The sequence below is a fragment of the Pangasianodon hypophthalmus genome, chromosome 19 (assembly GCF_027358585.1).
Source record: "Pangasianodon hypophthalmus isolate fPanHyp1 chromosome 19, fPanHyp1.pri, whole genome shotgun sequence".
NCBI classification, from domain to species: domain Eukaryota; kingdom Metazoa; phylum Chordata; class Actinopteri; order Siluriformes; family Pangasiidae; genus Pangasianodon; species Pangasianodon hypophthalmus.
Window position 1 is genome coordinate 8597687 of NC_069728.1, and position 13160 is coordinate 8610846.

The following is a 13160-nucleotide window of genomic DNA, read 5'->3' on the forward strand; positions in this document are numbered from 1 at the left end:
CAACAAAAACAAATTCAGCAAATAACATTAAATAGATTTACATACATTTCCAAATTTATTTTATTGTAGTAACATGGATGTTATATCAATCTGTAAGAGCTACATAAGGTCATAATCACTTTTCTAGAGTGTGCAATAGTCTTTTTTGCCTTAGTGAGTCTTATTGATTATGGCATTTGTACAATATAAACCACAATAGTTCAGAATAAAAAGTGGTTAATGCATAGAGAGATTTGATCTAGCAAAATTATGTAAATCTCACACAACTAAAGGGTTTGCATGTGAACATGTGTAGATGATCTTAATTACAATGTGGGATTGCAATAGTGGTCTGCAACATCAATAATGTTCAACAGGCTCATGAGTGAAACAGTGCAACATTATGTCTCATATTCTATCATCTGCTTGTCACCCAGTAGTAGAGAAATGCACTAAAATTGAGTATGTAGGTCACTGGCAGCTAAATAAACCTTCCATGCAAAACATTAGCTTGGCAGACTCATGCTTTTGGTGAACAAAGAATTCAGTGAGTCAGTGATGAATTTCATAAGTAGGGAGTTTAAGCCCTAATGAGGTAGATGAAAGCCCTGTCATGTTTTTTTATACTTTGTGTACCTTAGCTTTACCATATCTTTATGCTTTGTGAAATATGTCATGCATGTAAAAGTTGAATTGGCTGAGCTGTGTTTGCCGATGTAAAAGAAAAACTGTAACTGCATCACAGGAACTCCAGGTTTTAAAAAAAATAAAACCTTTATACTTAAGCCATTGTTCATCCATAGAATGTCCTAATCTTTAACCACTGGGTATCAATCACTGGCTTAAAACCCCCTAAAACCACCCCACAGTCACTGTAACAACCACCTCTCCTGGCTTATTGCTTTAATCTTGAATCACATAGTAACATAAAATATGTCACCCAAGGATCACCCTTTTGCTGGAATAGCAATATGTCTGCATCTACATGACATTTTAAGAAGTCTAGCATATACTGTCGATAGTCATTCTCTACCTATAGAGATACATTTGTCTGGATATTGAAATTCCAAGATGAGCTCCAGTGTGTGGAGTTTTGATTGCATACCTGAATGACTGTTTCAGAGAGAGCCTTCCTCTTCACAATCAGACCATTACTTTGCTCCCAGGCTTCCTGCAAAGTCTCAATTTCAGCCTTCAGCTCAGCTTGTGTCCGTACATCTGCCAGGGGTAAGATCTGCCTGCACACCTGCACAGTCTGGGTGTAGAGCTCCTCATGATCGCTCAGCTTCTCCTGAGCCTGCTGTGGGAAACAAAGATGGAACTACTTAATAATTCTACTGAAGAATTTGATTAATGTCTTAGGCACAGGGAACACAGGCAGCTGTCTGGTGTGCTATCTAGTGGGAGCACTTCAATTATATCTACATGCATTCAATGCACCACTACTGTCCTCCTTCCCCACTCCCACAGAAGGATGAGGAGCATTTTTACACTACTTCAGTTTTAGATGGGTTGGACAAATTCATTTGAGCAATAAATCAGCTGTTATGGTGTGGAACACATTTAATTTAACATTTAAGGTTAACATGAAAAACCAGCCACACAGGCCCTGATGACCTGTTGCAACACTTCCCGGAATGATAATTTGCTATAGTATGGACCACCATTCATTCATGACTCATATAGCTTTTATCACTGAATTTAGATGTAAAAGTGGAAAGAAAGATGCCTGACACTACGAAGTTATCCTGTGCAGTCTTACCTCATAGTCCTGAATGGATTGTTTAAGCTGTTGAAAACTGCAAGGTGCCAAACCAGCAGGTGACAGTAAATGTTCTAAGTCCTTCAGAAGTCTCCAAAGTCTTTTCAGGCCTGTTCTATACAGCCTCCATTGTTCGGTTTGCTGCTCCAGGCACCTGCTGCGCTGCTGAACCCTACGCAGTGTTCCCCGCCATCGCTCCTTCAGCTGGGTCAACCTCAGAATCAGATCCTTCCTGAACACCACAGAAACCAAGATGAACTCTTTAGGAAACAAAAAAGCTGCACAACTATTAAAGATTTAGTGATGGTTTAGTGTCGTGCTTTGGTGTGGTTTCTTCAGTTTCTTCACTATGAAACACACTGTGTTTCTAAATGATGTTCAAAATTAGAGATTACATCACATGACCATCTAAATAGAACTCAACCCACAGACTCCTGATGAGCAGACCCTAGCCAGCGAGCTCAACACTAACTTAAAATGCTGGGGTAAAGTACCACAAGAAATTTGCCACCCCAACTGCAAAGTAGCAAATAAACCTCTTCATCTGTATCCTAAAGACAAAACTCTCCATAACCTGATAGTAAAGTTCATTCTCATTACAAGTAACGGATCTAATTAGAGGGTTTAGTAATTATACAGTAAAATTAGATAAAACATTCCCTAAGTGTAGTGTTCATAGGGCTATATGACATCTACATAAGCACTTAATGAAAACAGACATAAAAAAAACCTACATAAACATCTATAATGGCTTTTTTCCCAGTAGGTGTTAGCTTTCATCAGTTAAGTTGATATAGATTTTTTGTTAACATAAGGTTGTTTTATGGCATTTTCTGGGCTCACTTAAGTTAGACAAAAAGCCAAACAATTTTAGCTCAGTGTACTTCTGGTATATCAGAGTTACATTATGATAATGATGTGAGCTTGCAAAGTAAGTAATAAAACACAATGGGGCTTGCTGGTATTGGAAAATAATCCATGACATGGTGGTGTAATACCACCCCAAAGTTTTCCTACAAAAGCATGTTGCAAAGTATTTTATTTCTCTTATAACACAGCAATCTGCCAATGATTACAATTTTTAATTTAGTAATGAATGACTTTCCATGCTTTTTACCCATTTATAGTTACAATTAATGTTGTGGAAAGTCCACAAGATAATTCCTGTTATCACTTCCATTATAAAAGTCAATATATGGAATTAAATTTGTGTAAAAATGTCAAGACAAAAAATGCAGCTTGTCATGTTCCTAAAACAGAAAGCGTAAAGTTATATCTTGAAGACTGTCCTGTGAAGGAAAACCTACTGACCATTACAAAGCACTGACACCCGAGATTTTGGTATGCTAAACTGTTACAGAAACATCTTCAAACTTCACCATATCAATCAGATTATTCGTTTTTTCATTGTTAAATACCACCATGTTTTTAAATCAATTTTTAATTTATTATTTTCTTAGATCATAAACAGTAGATTGTCTGCCACACAAAGTCCATGTGAGTTAGATGTTACTACAGAAATCATAATATATTAGAACATGCACATTAATGTATAAATAGTATAAAACTATTGTTTGAATTACAGTCATAAATACAGTTAGAGCCATGGTGTTTAACTGTAGTATAAACTCACTGATCTGCCCTTACAGCTGAACAATTTGCTTCCCTTGTTCCTCATATTCATCATGAAAGCCAGCTGTTATCAGCTAATAAATATGTGTAATAAATATTAATGAACACTGTAAGTCTGCTTATGAATATTCATGAGTATCAAGCAGTCATAGCAAAAAAAAAAAACAAAAGGTTTTGTGGTGGAGAAGCAGAAACTACACCCTACAACACCTTATGAAATACACAGACATGAGATGAGCAAAGCTCATATGAAGGAATAACATAAACATGGCTCACAACATGATATAGCACATTAAAAACACTTTCACACTGACGTAGATCAGCTACATGTCTATTAACAAAATCAAAGTAGAGAATTATTTTTCAAACCCTAACTTCTCTGCTGCCAGGTTAGACTGCTTTATTTTCTGACATTACACCAGCTTGTTTTAGACCTAAACTCCCCTGTACTGCTCTTCTGAGCTATGGTCTCAGTTGGATCGCTCTATTACACCATGGGATGAATACTGCTGGAAAGCCACCATTTTAATTGCTACAGAGTTGCTGAAATCCATTTCACCCACTGTAATTTAATTTCTTAGATATAATAGCAAAATGCACTCAACCAGATTTTTTTCTATTACAAAAAATAAGCTTTTTCTTACATTTCAACACTTGGCAAATAAGGTTAAAAAACATTTGAAACATGATGTATTTCAATTTTTTTTCATGTCCATAGGAGAGGACTTTGGAACTTAATAGTCACAACATGGCTAGTCTTTTGTATTGTTTTTGAATTTGTTTATCTCATTTCTTTTAGTATACTTTATATAAAACTAAATTAAAAATACAGGGAACACTTAAAAATGCTAACATATTCTTGTAGATCTGTTGCTTTGTATAAATCCTAGCTTTTGCATAGCTATTATGATACTTGTATAACTGTCCTTTATAAGCTCATCTATATTTTATTTACATTTTATTTTATTTGTTCATTTATATTTTCTGAGCAATTTTAAAGCAATTTCTCTATAGTATGAACCACATAGAATTATAACACTGGATGCAGACATGTGCAGTTATCATAAAAACAATTTTTGATACCAAATCTTTTTAATACTACATTATATAAAATTCTGTTGCAGACCTTCTTTCCAGAATTTTTTTCAGCACTCTTTTGCTTTGCACACTTGCATTTTGCATTTACTAAAAAAAAAAAAAAAAGATCTATTTTTTTACTCTTATTTTTCCTTTTTTTTTAAATTTATTAATTGCCTTAGAGCTGGGTGAAACTTCAGTCTTCATTATATGTTTGAGGAAATCAACATCAGTCGATCAAATCAATCAAAATCATCAGTTAAGTCTGAATGTCCACTGTGATAGACACCCAGTTTTTAGAAATGAATGATTATGAAAGTGCTGTACAGAAGCCTTAATTTAAACCCTAAATTTTTATAATCAATAAACATTCTCTTAATTTTAGCATTTTAATGAAGAAAAAGATTCCATAATTATGTGATAATTATGATAATTATAATCCATAATTACATTGCAATGACTGCAGGGTCTGAAGGAGTTAAATCAGTAAGTATAAAGTAGGATGAGGGATTGTGCCGATATGTACATTCAGTGCATCTCACCTGTCTTCTACCTGATTTTCATCCAAAAGCCTCAATGCCTCTCTGACCACAGCATCCAGGAGCTGCTGGCCAATCAGCACTTCCATCTTCAGCTTCTGTAGAAATACATGACAGAAACCTCAAATGGGGATCTGTTCTCCTAAAATTTCATTGATTTTAGCAATCAGCTATGAGGACATATAATTACATTCTTGAGTAGCCAGATATTGCATCAAAGAGTGATCACGGTCAAAACTGGACACCTGTTAAAACATTACTACTGCATCCGGACACTGCAGTGAGTGAGTGAGCATAAAGTGCCCTGAGGAAGAATAGAGAGAAATAGACCTCTAACCTGGTGTAGAGCAAGCTGTTCTCTCATAGAAGAATCATTTCCAGAAATGTCATTGGAGAGTCCGGATTCCAGTTTCTCCAGTAGAACCATCCAAGCTTGGCACTTCTGCTGGAAGCTTTGATCACACAACTGCACACTATACATTTCCCTAACAAAACACCACAACTGTCACACACTACATCACAGCAAGGGCTAGCACACAATCACAGTTCTCTTAAGAGGGTGCAAAAACCAAAGCTAACATCAAGATGCCAAGATTTACATTTATTCATTTGGCAAATGCTTTTATAATCCTGAGCTCGGGTTACTGTCTATGTACTGTGTATGAGTTTCTCATGTTCTCCCACTGGGGACTTCTGTTTCCTCCCACCTTCCAGAAACATGATGGAAAGTTTACACCCCTAGGTGTAAATGAGTGTTTGTGAAAATGTGTGTGTGCGTGGTGCCCCATACAGAGTGTGTCTCGCCTCATGCCCAATCTTCTCCAGGTCCACCACAAGTCTGACCAGGATAGAGTGATTACTGAAGATGAATGAATGAATGAGTTTAAGACTAGTTACCAAGCATGCAACTAAGCAGATGAGTTAAAGCCCTTTCTCAAAGACCCAACAGTAACTGTCAGGCAGTCCTATGATTTGAACATACAATCTACCAATCACTAGCTCAGAACCTTAACCACTGAAACACTACTTCCCCCGAGATCATTGGCAAACATTGATTTCTCACAAAGGTAAATTAAACAAAATACATTAACATGTTTCACAGAAGTGATAATCAATCTCTGCAGCACACACCTGTGCCTGTTCATGGCCTGGGTGAAGACCTGCACCCAGTGTGTATTGAGGACCTGCAGCTGCTCAGCCTCAGAAGCGGTAATTGGCAATCTGAGGCTCCGCTCATTCAGGGCTCCGAGGTCAGGGGTCAGTGCACTCAACTCCAAAAGAGCCAGCTTACAGAGCACAAGGAGTGAAAGAAAAATGTAAATTCACAAGTGAGAATATACATATTTTCTAACATCTAATCTCATAATACTGTTTCATTTCCATTCATTTGAAAATAATGCTTTTGGGATCAAAAACAAGTCTTTTTTTGCCTCTGCAAGCTTTTTACAGAAAAATTTACAGACATTTATTTTACAGAAATTTATTAATATACATAAATTTTTTTAATATAATTTCACTCTCACTTCTATATTGTCTCATAAAGGGGATTACAAGAAAAAAATATTAGGACAGAAATAAAGTTCCAAATATCATAGGGTACTGGTTTTAAATTCTTTAATTTAAATTCTAATATTGAATGTTTATGTAAGCTTTAAAAATCACAAAGGAATTACAAAAAATCTCTAAAGCATGTTTGTAAGACATTTTACATCTAGGTTCCCTTAATCTTTATTTCCTATATTATTTAACATTAGCAATAAACAAACTAAAAACTCCAGCATTAAAAAAACCCTCATTGTTAACAATGAAAGTTTGAATGTGTTATTTTGATGTGTCTTTAAAAATAAATAAATAATTCACATTATTATTTGAATATCTTTAAATAAACATGCATTTAATACATATGCTAATTTATGTGGACTTATTATAGTTACTCATTACTAAGTTCAAAAGTTGATAATCAACTGTAAATATTGAAAGGCATCATAAGTTAACTGTGCTGTAACTGGTTCACCTTTAGGTGCTCAATGCTTGTGGGTGGGGTGTGCTGGGTGGGTGAGGTCAACACACTTTCAGATCTTCTGAGACACTGCATTAGTGATTCCAAATCAGTACTGAAACAGACATGATGTTCCAGCTCCTCCTATGGGACATGCATATGTAAACATGCACATTTATCGATGTTTTTCATTGGTTTGACAATTTCTAGGCAATGCAAATCAATATTATTTGTGTTACTTTGGAATTGTAATTAAATATGTTACCTGGAGTTGTTCCCGTGTTTTATCTAGTGCCTGGCTCAGATGCACAAGACCACGTGAGAGAAGCCTGGCCTCTGATTGGATAACAGGGGCTGCCTGGGGGTCTAACTGTACCATAAGAAGCTTAGAAGCTTCTAATACATTTCCAACATTACCCTGCAATGCTTCCAGTTTGTCCTCCAACTCCTGATAAAGGGACACATAAAATCCAAAACATTAATATAAAAAAGAAATGTGAAGGCAAAAAAATTTCATTTTTACCACTTCATAAGTCTGGAAATCTCTGATTGAAAATACATGTTGTAATGACTAGAAACTTTACCTTTAGCAACACAAGCATTGCACCATTAATATGGTGCTACATTTGCATACTAATGGTTGTGTCCATTTCAGAGACATTGTGTACACTGTGTGTAAATGTAATATTATCTTCACTCCCACTTGATTATTTTTAGCTTAGCAAGTAATGTTTTCCCACTCTGAACTATTACACAGTATCCTGTTTACCACCCCAGGGACCACTGCAATTTTTTAAAAAATCTGGTATTAGTCAGGACACATCTTTACATTCTCTCTTTTAGAGAGGCATGAGCTTGTTTTTGCAGTTCAAAATAACATTTAACCAATCTGCCTGTTCTGTGAAGCACAGCTATAGAACCTGCAGGTATTTTTAGTCCTGCAAACAATGCCATGCTCTAACTCAGAACTCAATGTTCACCCAGGGTCAAAAGCACCACAGTCCTTATTAGACTAACTTTTCCTCAATATACACTGTATCCCCAAAATCCTTTATGTCATTAAAACATAAAGCTCTTTCAGTCTCACTCCTGCTCTTTATGCAATACTAAATCTAGTGATTAATATGCAGCAGGTAAATAACTTTTTTTTTTTTTAACTTTTAAACGTCATCGTGCCTGCTGGTGTCTATAGAGCAGCATAAAAACAACTTATATGAACTATTGTTTTTGTTGGATGTTTCTTTCCAGCAGGTGTTGTTTTCCTGGTGTACTTCTGGTGAATCACTCACACTGATGTTGTTGATCCTGCTGTGAAGCTGCTCGTTGTCATACTCCTGGTTTTTCAGCAGGCTCAGAAAAGCCTCATACTGCTCCCGGTAATGGTTCAAATGCTCAGAGCAGCCCTCATATAGCAGCCTGTACTCCTGCCAGAGTTGCAGCTCCATCTGAGCCTTCTGCAGCTCCAAACTGATGTCATGCACCACAGCTGCCCACCTGATACACAAACATACACAGTCTATTTCACTTTACACTAGGGATGCAACCAAATATGAATATATAATTGAACAGTTAATGTGTTCTAGGTGGATCCAAGAACAGATATAGTAGGAGGTCCACTATTTTTTTAAAGAGAACAAAACAAAACAGTCATGTCAACAGGGGATTTTTACTTTCATGCAGGCGTGAGGAAGTTGTCAGATATGACCACGATATGGCTTAAATGATGTGTGGCGGCACAAATAATAACCCCATTAGTGGCATTAAAAACAGTCCCGCACACACCTCGCGAGTCATGTGAGTTTGAGGAACTGCTGCACTCGACTAGCAGTTCAACTCGCAATTCCCAACCTCCAACCAGGAAAAAAACACAGAATATGTCTTGGAGTTCCTCCAAGCTCAACAAATGATATCAAATCAATTTGGCTGCACATAGCATCTGAAGTAAACAAAGTAGCACCTCTTTAAATGAGTTATGCTGTATATACTTCACTGTATATAGTTTACTGCAATGGAGCAATCAACATATTTCAATTCAGACATATTTTCTTGTTAAATCTATAACATTGACTATACCGAATGCAGCATACATCCCACAGCAAATACTAATGATGAGTACTAAACTCATACTGATACAAATAAAGAGATTGCATTACACCCCTAATTTACACACTCTGTTCAAATCTCCACACAAAATGGGCCACATATAATCTATTATATAATATACTTGAGGACAGTTCCATCAAGGGTTCAAGCAAACACAAATCTTTAACAAAACCCTTCATCCAAAAGCAACGGCATAATGTACAAATTTAGTATGCAAAAATGCATTGACTTGTACTTGTATTATAAAGGTATAGAGTATTCATTAATAGTTTTGAGACATAATATGATCAGAGGTACATAATGTTCTCTCAGCACTGGCAGATTTAGTGTTTCCAGGAACCAGCATCCCCCACTAGTTCCATAAATCAACACAGCAAGAAACTCTCTGCAGTGTGAAAGTGGGCTGAGCAAACGAGGGGAAATGAAAGAACAGAAAAGCAACTTCAAACGACCAAACAACTTTTTCAAATATGCATGAAACACTACATTCTGGTGGACATGTGCTTGTCAGTTATATCAGCAACAGTGATGTATGGGACATCTGTCATTGTACATAACATAAACATTTTGCAGCTTTACAGCTTAAGGCTATGTTCACAAGGAATTTTTGATTCATCAGAAAATACATTGATATGCATTGCTCTTTTCTCATGATTGTGGGCAGAGATTAATTCTAGGTGAAATGCATGTATTTTTTCCACACACTCGCAAGCTGAAGCTTGCCTTGAGCTGCCCTTATAGATTTTTAGTACTGGATTATACAGATCTTAATATGTGAACCTAATATTTTTCCTTCATCTTCCTCACCCTCTCACCATTAATGATTTAAGTTGCACCCCATAAGCACTGCCTGTTGGCTTATGCATGGACACATCAGGTACTTTCCACTAAAAAGAATATGCAATGGCATGCGTTGTTGTGTGCTGGCTGACAACTCTTCTCACTGAAATGGCAACAAGTGCATTTTTCACTAATTCCAAAAGGTCCTTATGGCATATCATTCTATTGTAGTATCTCATCATTGTCCATGGTTAAGTTAAATGCAGTTCTAACTATTCTATTAAATAACTGTCAAAGCTACATTAAGTGGCCAAAGTGGAAGTGACCATGCTGTAGAAATTAGCTTACTGACCGTGCTTTCTTTTGATCCAATTCATTAGACAGAAGAACAGCAGCACCAGGGTGGATTTTGTCTTTCATTTCTGAAAAAAGACTGGCCAAGTTTGTCCAAGTCTGCTCTGATCTTTCTACCTCCATCTGAAGCTCCTGTGGACAAGAAACAGCTTCATACCACTAAAGTAATGAATATTTAGTGAGATATTTGGAGACTCTCAAGCATCACACCTTAAACAATGACTCAAATTTAATAATAACAACAAAATCAAGCACGGTAAACATTATTTAAATGCTTTTAGAGATTTTCACTACTCCTAGATTTATTCTTTTCACTCATTCTTTCTTAAAATATATGGCAATAACATTTAGGCCATAAGGTTTAGTCATTCACCAAGGAAATTTTTTTTACCTGAAGCTGATCTACATGTTCTTTGCTTTGCTGGAGTGACAATGTAGGGATCTTGCTGCACTCCAGCTTATAGGCCATGCCAATAGTGTGTAGTGCTACATCCCTTAGTGCTGCGTCCAACTGAGCCCACTGCTCCTTCAGCCCGACCAGAACACCCCGAACAACACTCATCTGCAGTTGGAGAGAACATGTGATATGATAGCAGTAGAATATCTAACACCTTCAGCATCCCATACACAGATCATAGCTTAACCTGTGAAATAAGATGGACATCCTGCAAAATGGCAAATTTTCTTTTGCAGAGTTCTCTATATTTCTCCTTGAAAGATGTCATGACTGACAACAAGCTTACAGCAAGTTTACAGTACTGATGTAATGCTGAAGTATTGCTAATTTGGCTCGCTGTAAGCCAACTTTTCCCTCTTATTTCCCAAAGTCCTGTTTTTTTTGGATGTACTATTTACGTGACCCCACTTCAACATCTAAACTAAATATAACACATTTTCTCTTGTCTCTACAAATTAAAACTCACGTAAATTTTGCTCACACAAAAGGTCACAAGACAAACACAATTTGTTATGTCAGCCAGCTGTCAACCTATAAATAAAGTTACAAGTAAAATCTAAAAGTAGCATCTATAACTGAAATATAATTTTGCAGCTCCTGATTGGCACAACAGAAAAGCATCTGCCTTATTGCTGTTAGGTAACTGTGCTCTTTGAATGGGGATGACATACTGTTTCTACCCTGTCAATTACAGAGACACTAGCCAAACATGGGTGCCTGTCAGCTCATGTATGTGGAAGAGAGCAAACAGCACTTTCCTCCGAGTGTGTTACTCTGCGCTGAGATACTGCATGAGCAGCAGATCCAAAAGATGCAATTGGGTGGCTTCATGTTTCTTGGAGGAAGCATGTGTTAGCCTTCACCCTCTCTGTTCCATGTGTGGTGTCAATAAGGATGTACCTGTTGCCTCAGAGTCTGGCACTGCTCACTGGTGCTCTCCACCTGCGAGGAGAATGTCTGATCTCCTGGGTGCTGGCCATCCTTCTGCCCTAACATGTGAAGAGTTCTCAACTGCAGAAGCTCAGTGGATTTTAGCTTTAACTTTTCCTCCTCCTCCTGCAAACAAATGATTAAGTTCCTCCATGTCTCCATAAAATTGTGCAAATTAATGATCAACTATAGCTTTAAAAAATAGTTCTCTCAAAGCTCTTGGCTGAAATGTAGACCTCAGAATCCTTTAAAGCTTGCTGTATCTGTGTCCAGCCAGCTGGCCTCCCATTCACTCTCATCTTCTTTTCCTGCACTGAGATCCAGCTGCAGAGTTGCCGCAGACGTCCCTCTCTCTGTGCACAGTCCTGCTTTTTGTGCTCTATTTCTCGCATCTGGAGACAAAAAGTATGGCATTGTGATAAGAGCTATATTAAGAGTAACCGATGATGTACAAAAAAAATACTGATTCCAGTCTCAGGATGAAATCCCTGTCTCTACCTTGATGTCAATCTTTCTATGTAGGAGGATCCAATCTAGATTGAGGGCTCCCAATTGCTCAGCAAGGGTCAAACGCTCATTACGATTGGCTGCATCATCCACAAAGCCCGCCTCTTCTACAGAGTGGTTGAGGAAGTCTACACATGGCTGCCGGCTTGTCATTTCTGCTTTAAAGTCCTGAGGAATACCACCAATGGTTCTCATAGTGCAATTATGACAACACACACTCCATTTAAACTTATGCTATTCTGAATAAAGTGATACCTTCAGATGCTGTAGAAGAGTGGTGAGCTCAGTAGAGTTCAGGACATGATGCTCTCTGGAGCTCTCCTCCTCCAGTCTGCTCTTCATTTGCTCCAGCCAGGTGGACAGATAAGCCCTGACCTCACTCTGACCTAGACCTGCTAGCAGCTAGCATGGAAGCAGAGCATGAGGGTAAACATTAGACAGAGAGTAGAATGATTCTGAACTGTACAAATACTTAGCGAGATACATGTTGGTCACAAAAGCACACAAAGTGGAATTCTATATAGTAATAGACATAAGAATTATCAGTAACTCTTATAGTACCTACATAGTACCTTAACAACACATTCAAAGCATTGCATAAATATTTTATAATGTAATGCTGGAGAATTCATGAAAGGCTTATGTCAAAAAGTGTAAGATGATACTGCAGGATTTATACAACTTTGTCTTTAAATGGAAGAGAAAACAACAGCCATTAATTTTCAGTATGTGTTACTGTATTTTTTTATTCATATCATACAAGTTATTAGCTTATGTTTTACTAACATAACATTCACGACACTTTGAGAGAGTTGTAGAAAGTACACACAGTGCTTCACAAGAGTGTTATAAATGCTAATTTGATTAACACTTCAGTTTGAGTGAACTAAAATCATTCATAAGAAGCAGTGGAATGGAACTTCCGTAATAAAATATTGGCAGAAATGTCTGGCATCTTACCTTTTGTGAAGTGTACTTATGTACTTATCTACTTCTTAGCCCCAACCCAATATAGCTTCTTATTTATGAAGCCCATATGCC

General features: G+C 37.1%; 1 protein-coding gene across 13 annotated transcripts in view; it reads right to left on the minus strand.

The window, feature by feature from the left end:
* Nucleotides 1-13160, minus strand: part of LOC113545183 (nesprin-2) — a 103933-nt gene that overhangs the window by 21685 nt on the left and 69088 nt on the right. For all 13 annotated transcript variants that reach the window (XM_053242396.1, XM_053242392.1, XM_053242394.1 and 10 more), the window contains 14 exons: nt 12375-12521; nt 12111-12287; nt 11849-12004; nt 11583-11738; nt 10617-10787; nt 10224-10357; nt 8278-8482; nt 7254-7436; nt 7004-7132; nt 6121-6275; nt 5327-5474; nt 4993-5087; nt 1742-1973; nt 1085-1279 (listed from right to left, as the gene is read on the minus strand). In XM_053242396.1, the coding sequence (XP_053098371.1) occupies nt 1085-1279; nt 1742-1973; nt 4993-5087; nt 5327-5474; nt 6121-6275; nt 7004-7132; nt 7254-7436; nt 8278-8482; nt 10224-10357; nt 10617-10787; nt 11583-11738; nt 11849-12004; nt 12111-12287; nt 12375-12521 (2283 nt within the window). The remainder of the gene's footprint in view (nt 1-1084; nt 1280-1741; nt 1974-4992; nt 5088-5326; nt 5475-6120; nt 6276-7003; nt 7133-7253; nt 7437-8277; nt 8483-10223; nt 10358-10616; nt 10788-11582; nt 11739-11848; nt 12005-12110; nt 12288-12374; nt 12522-13160) is intronic.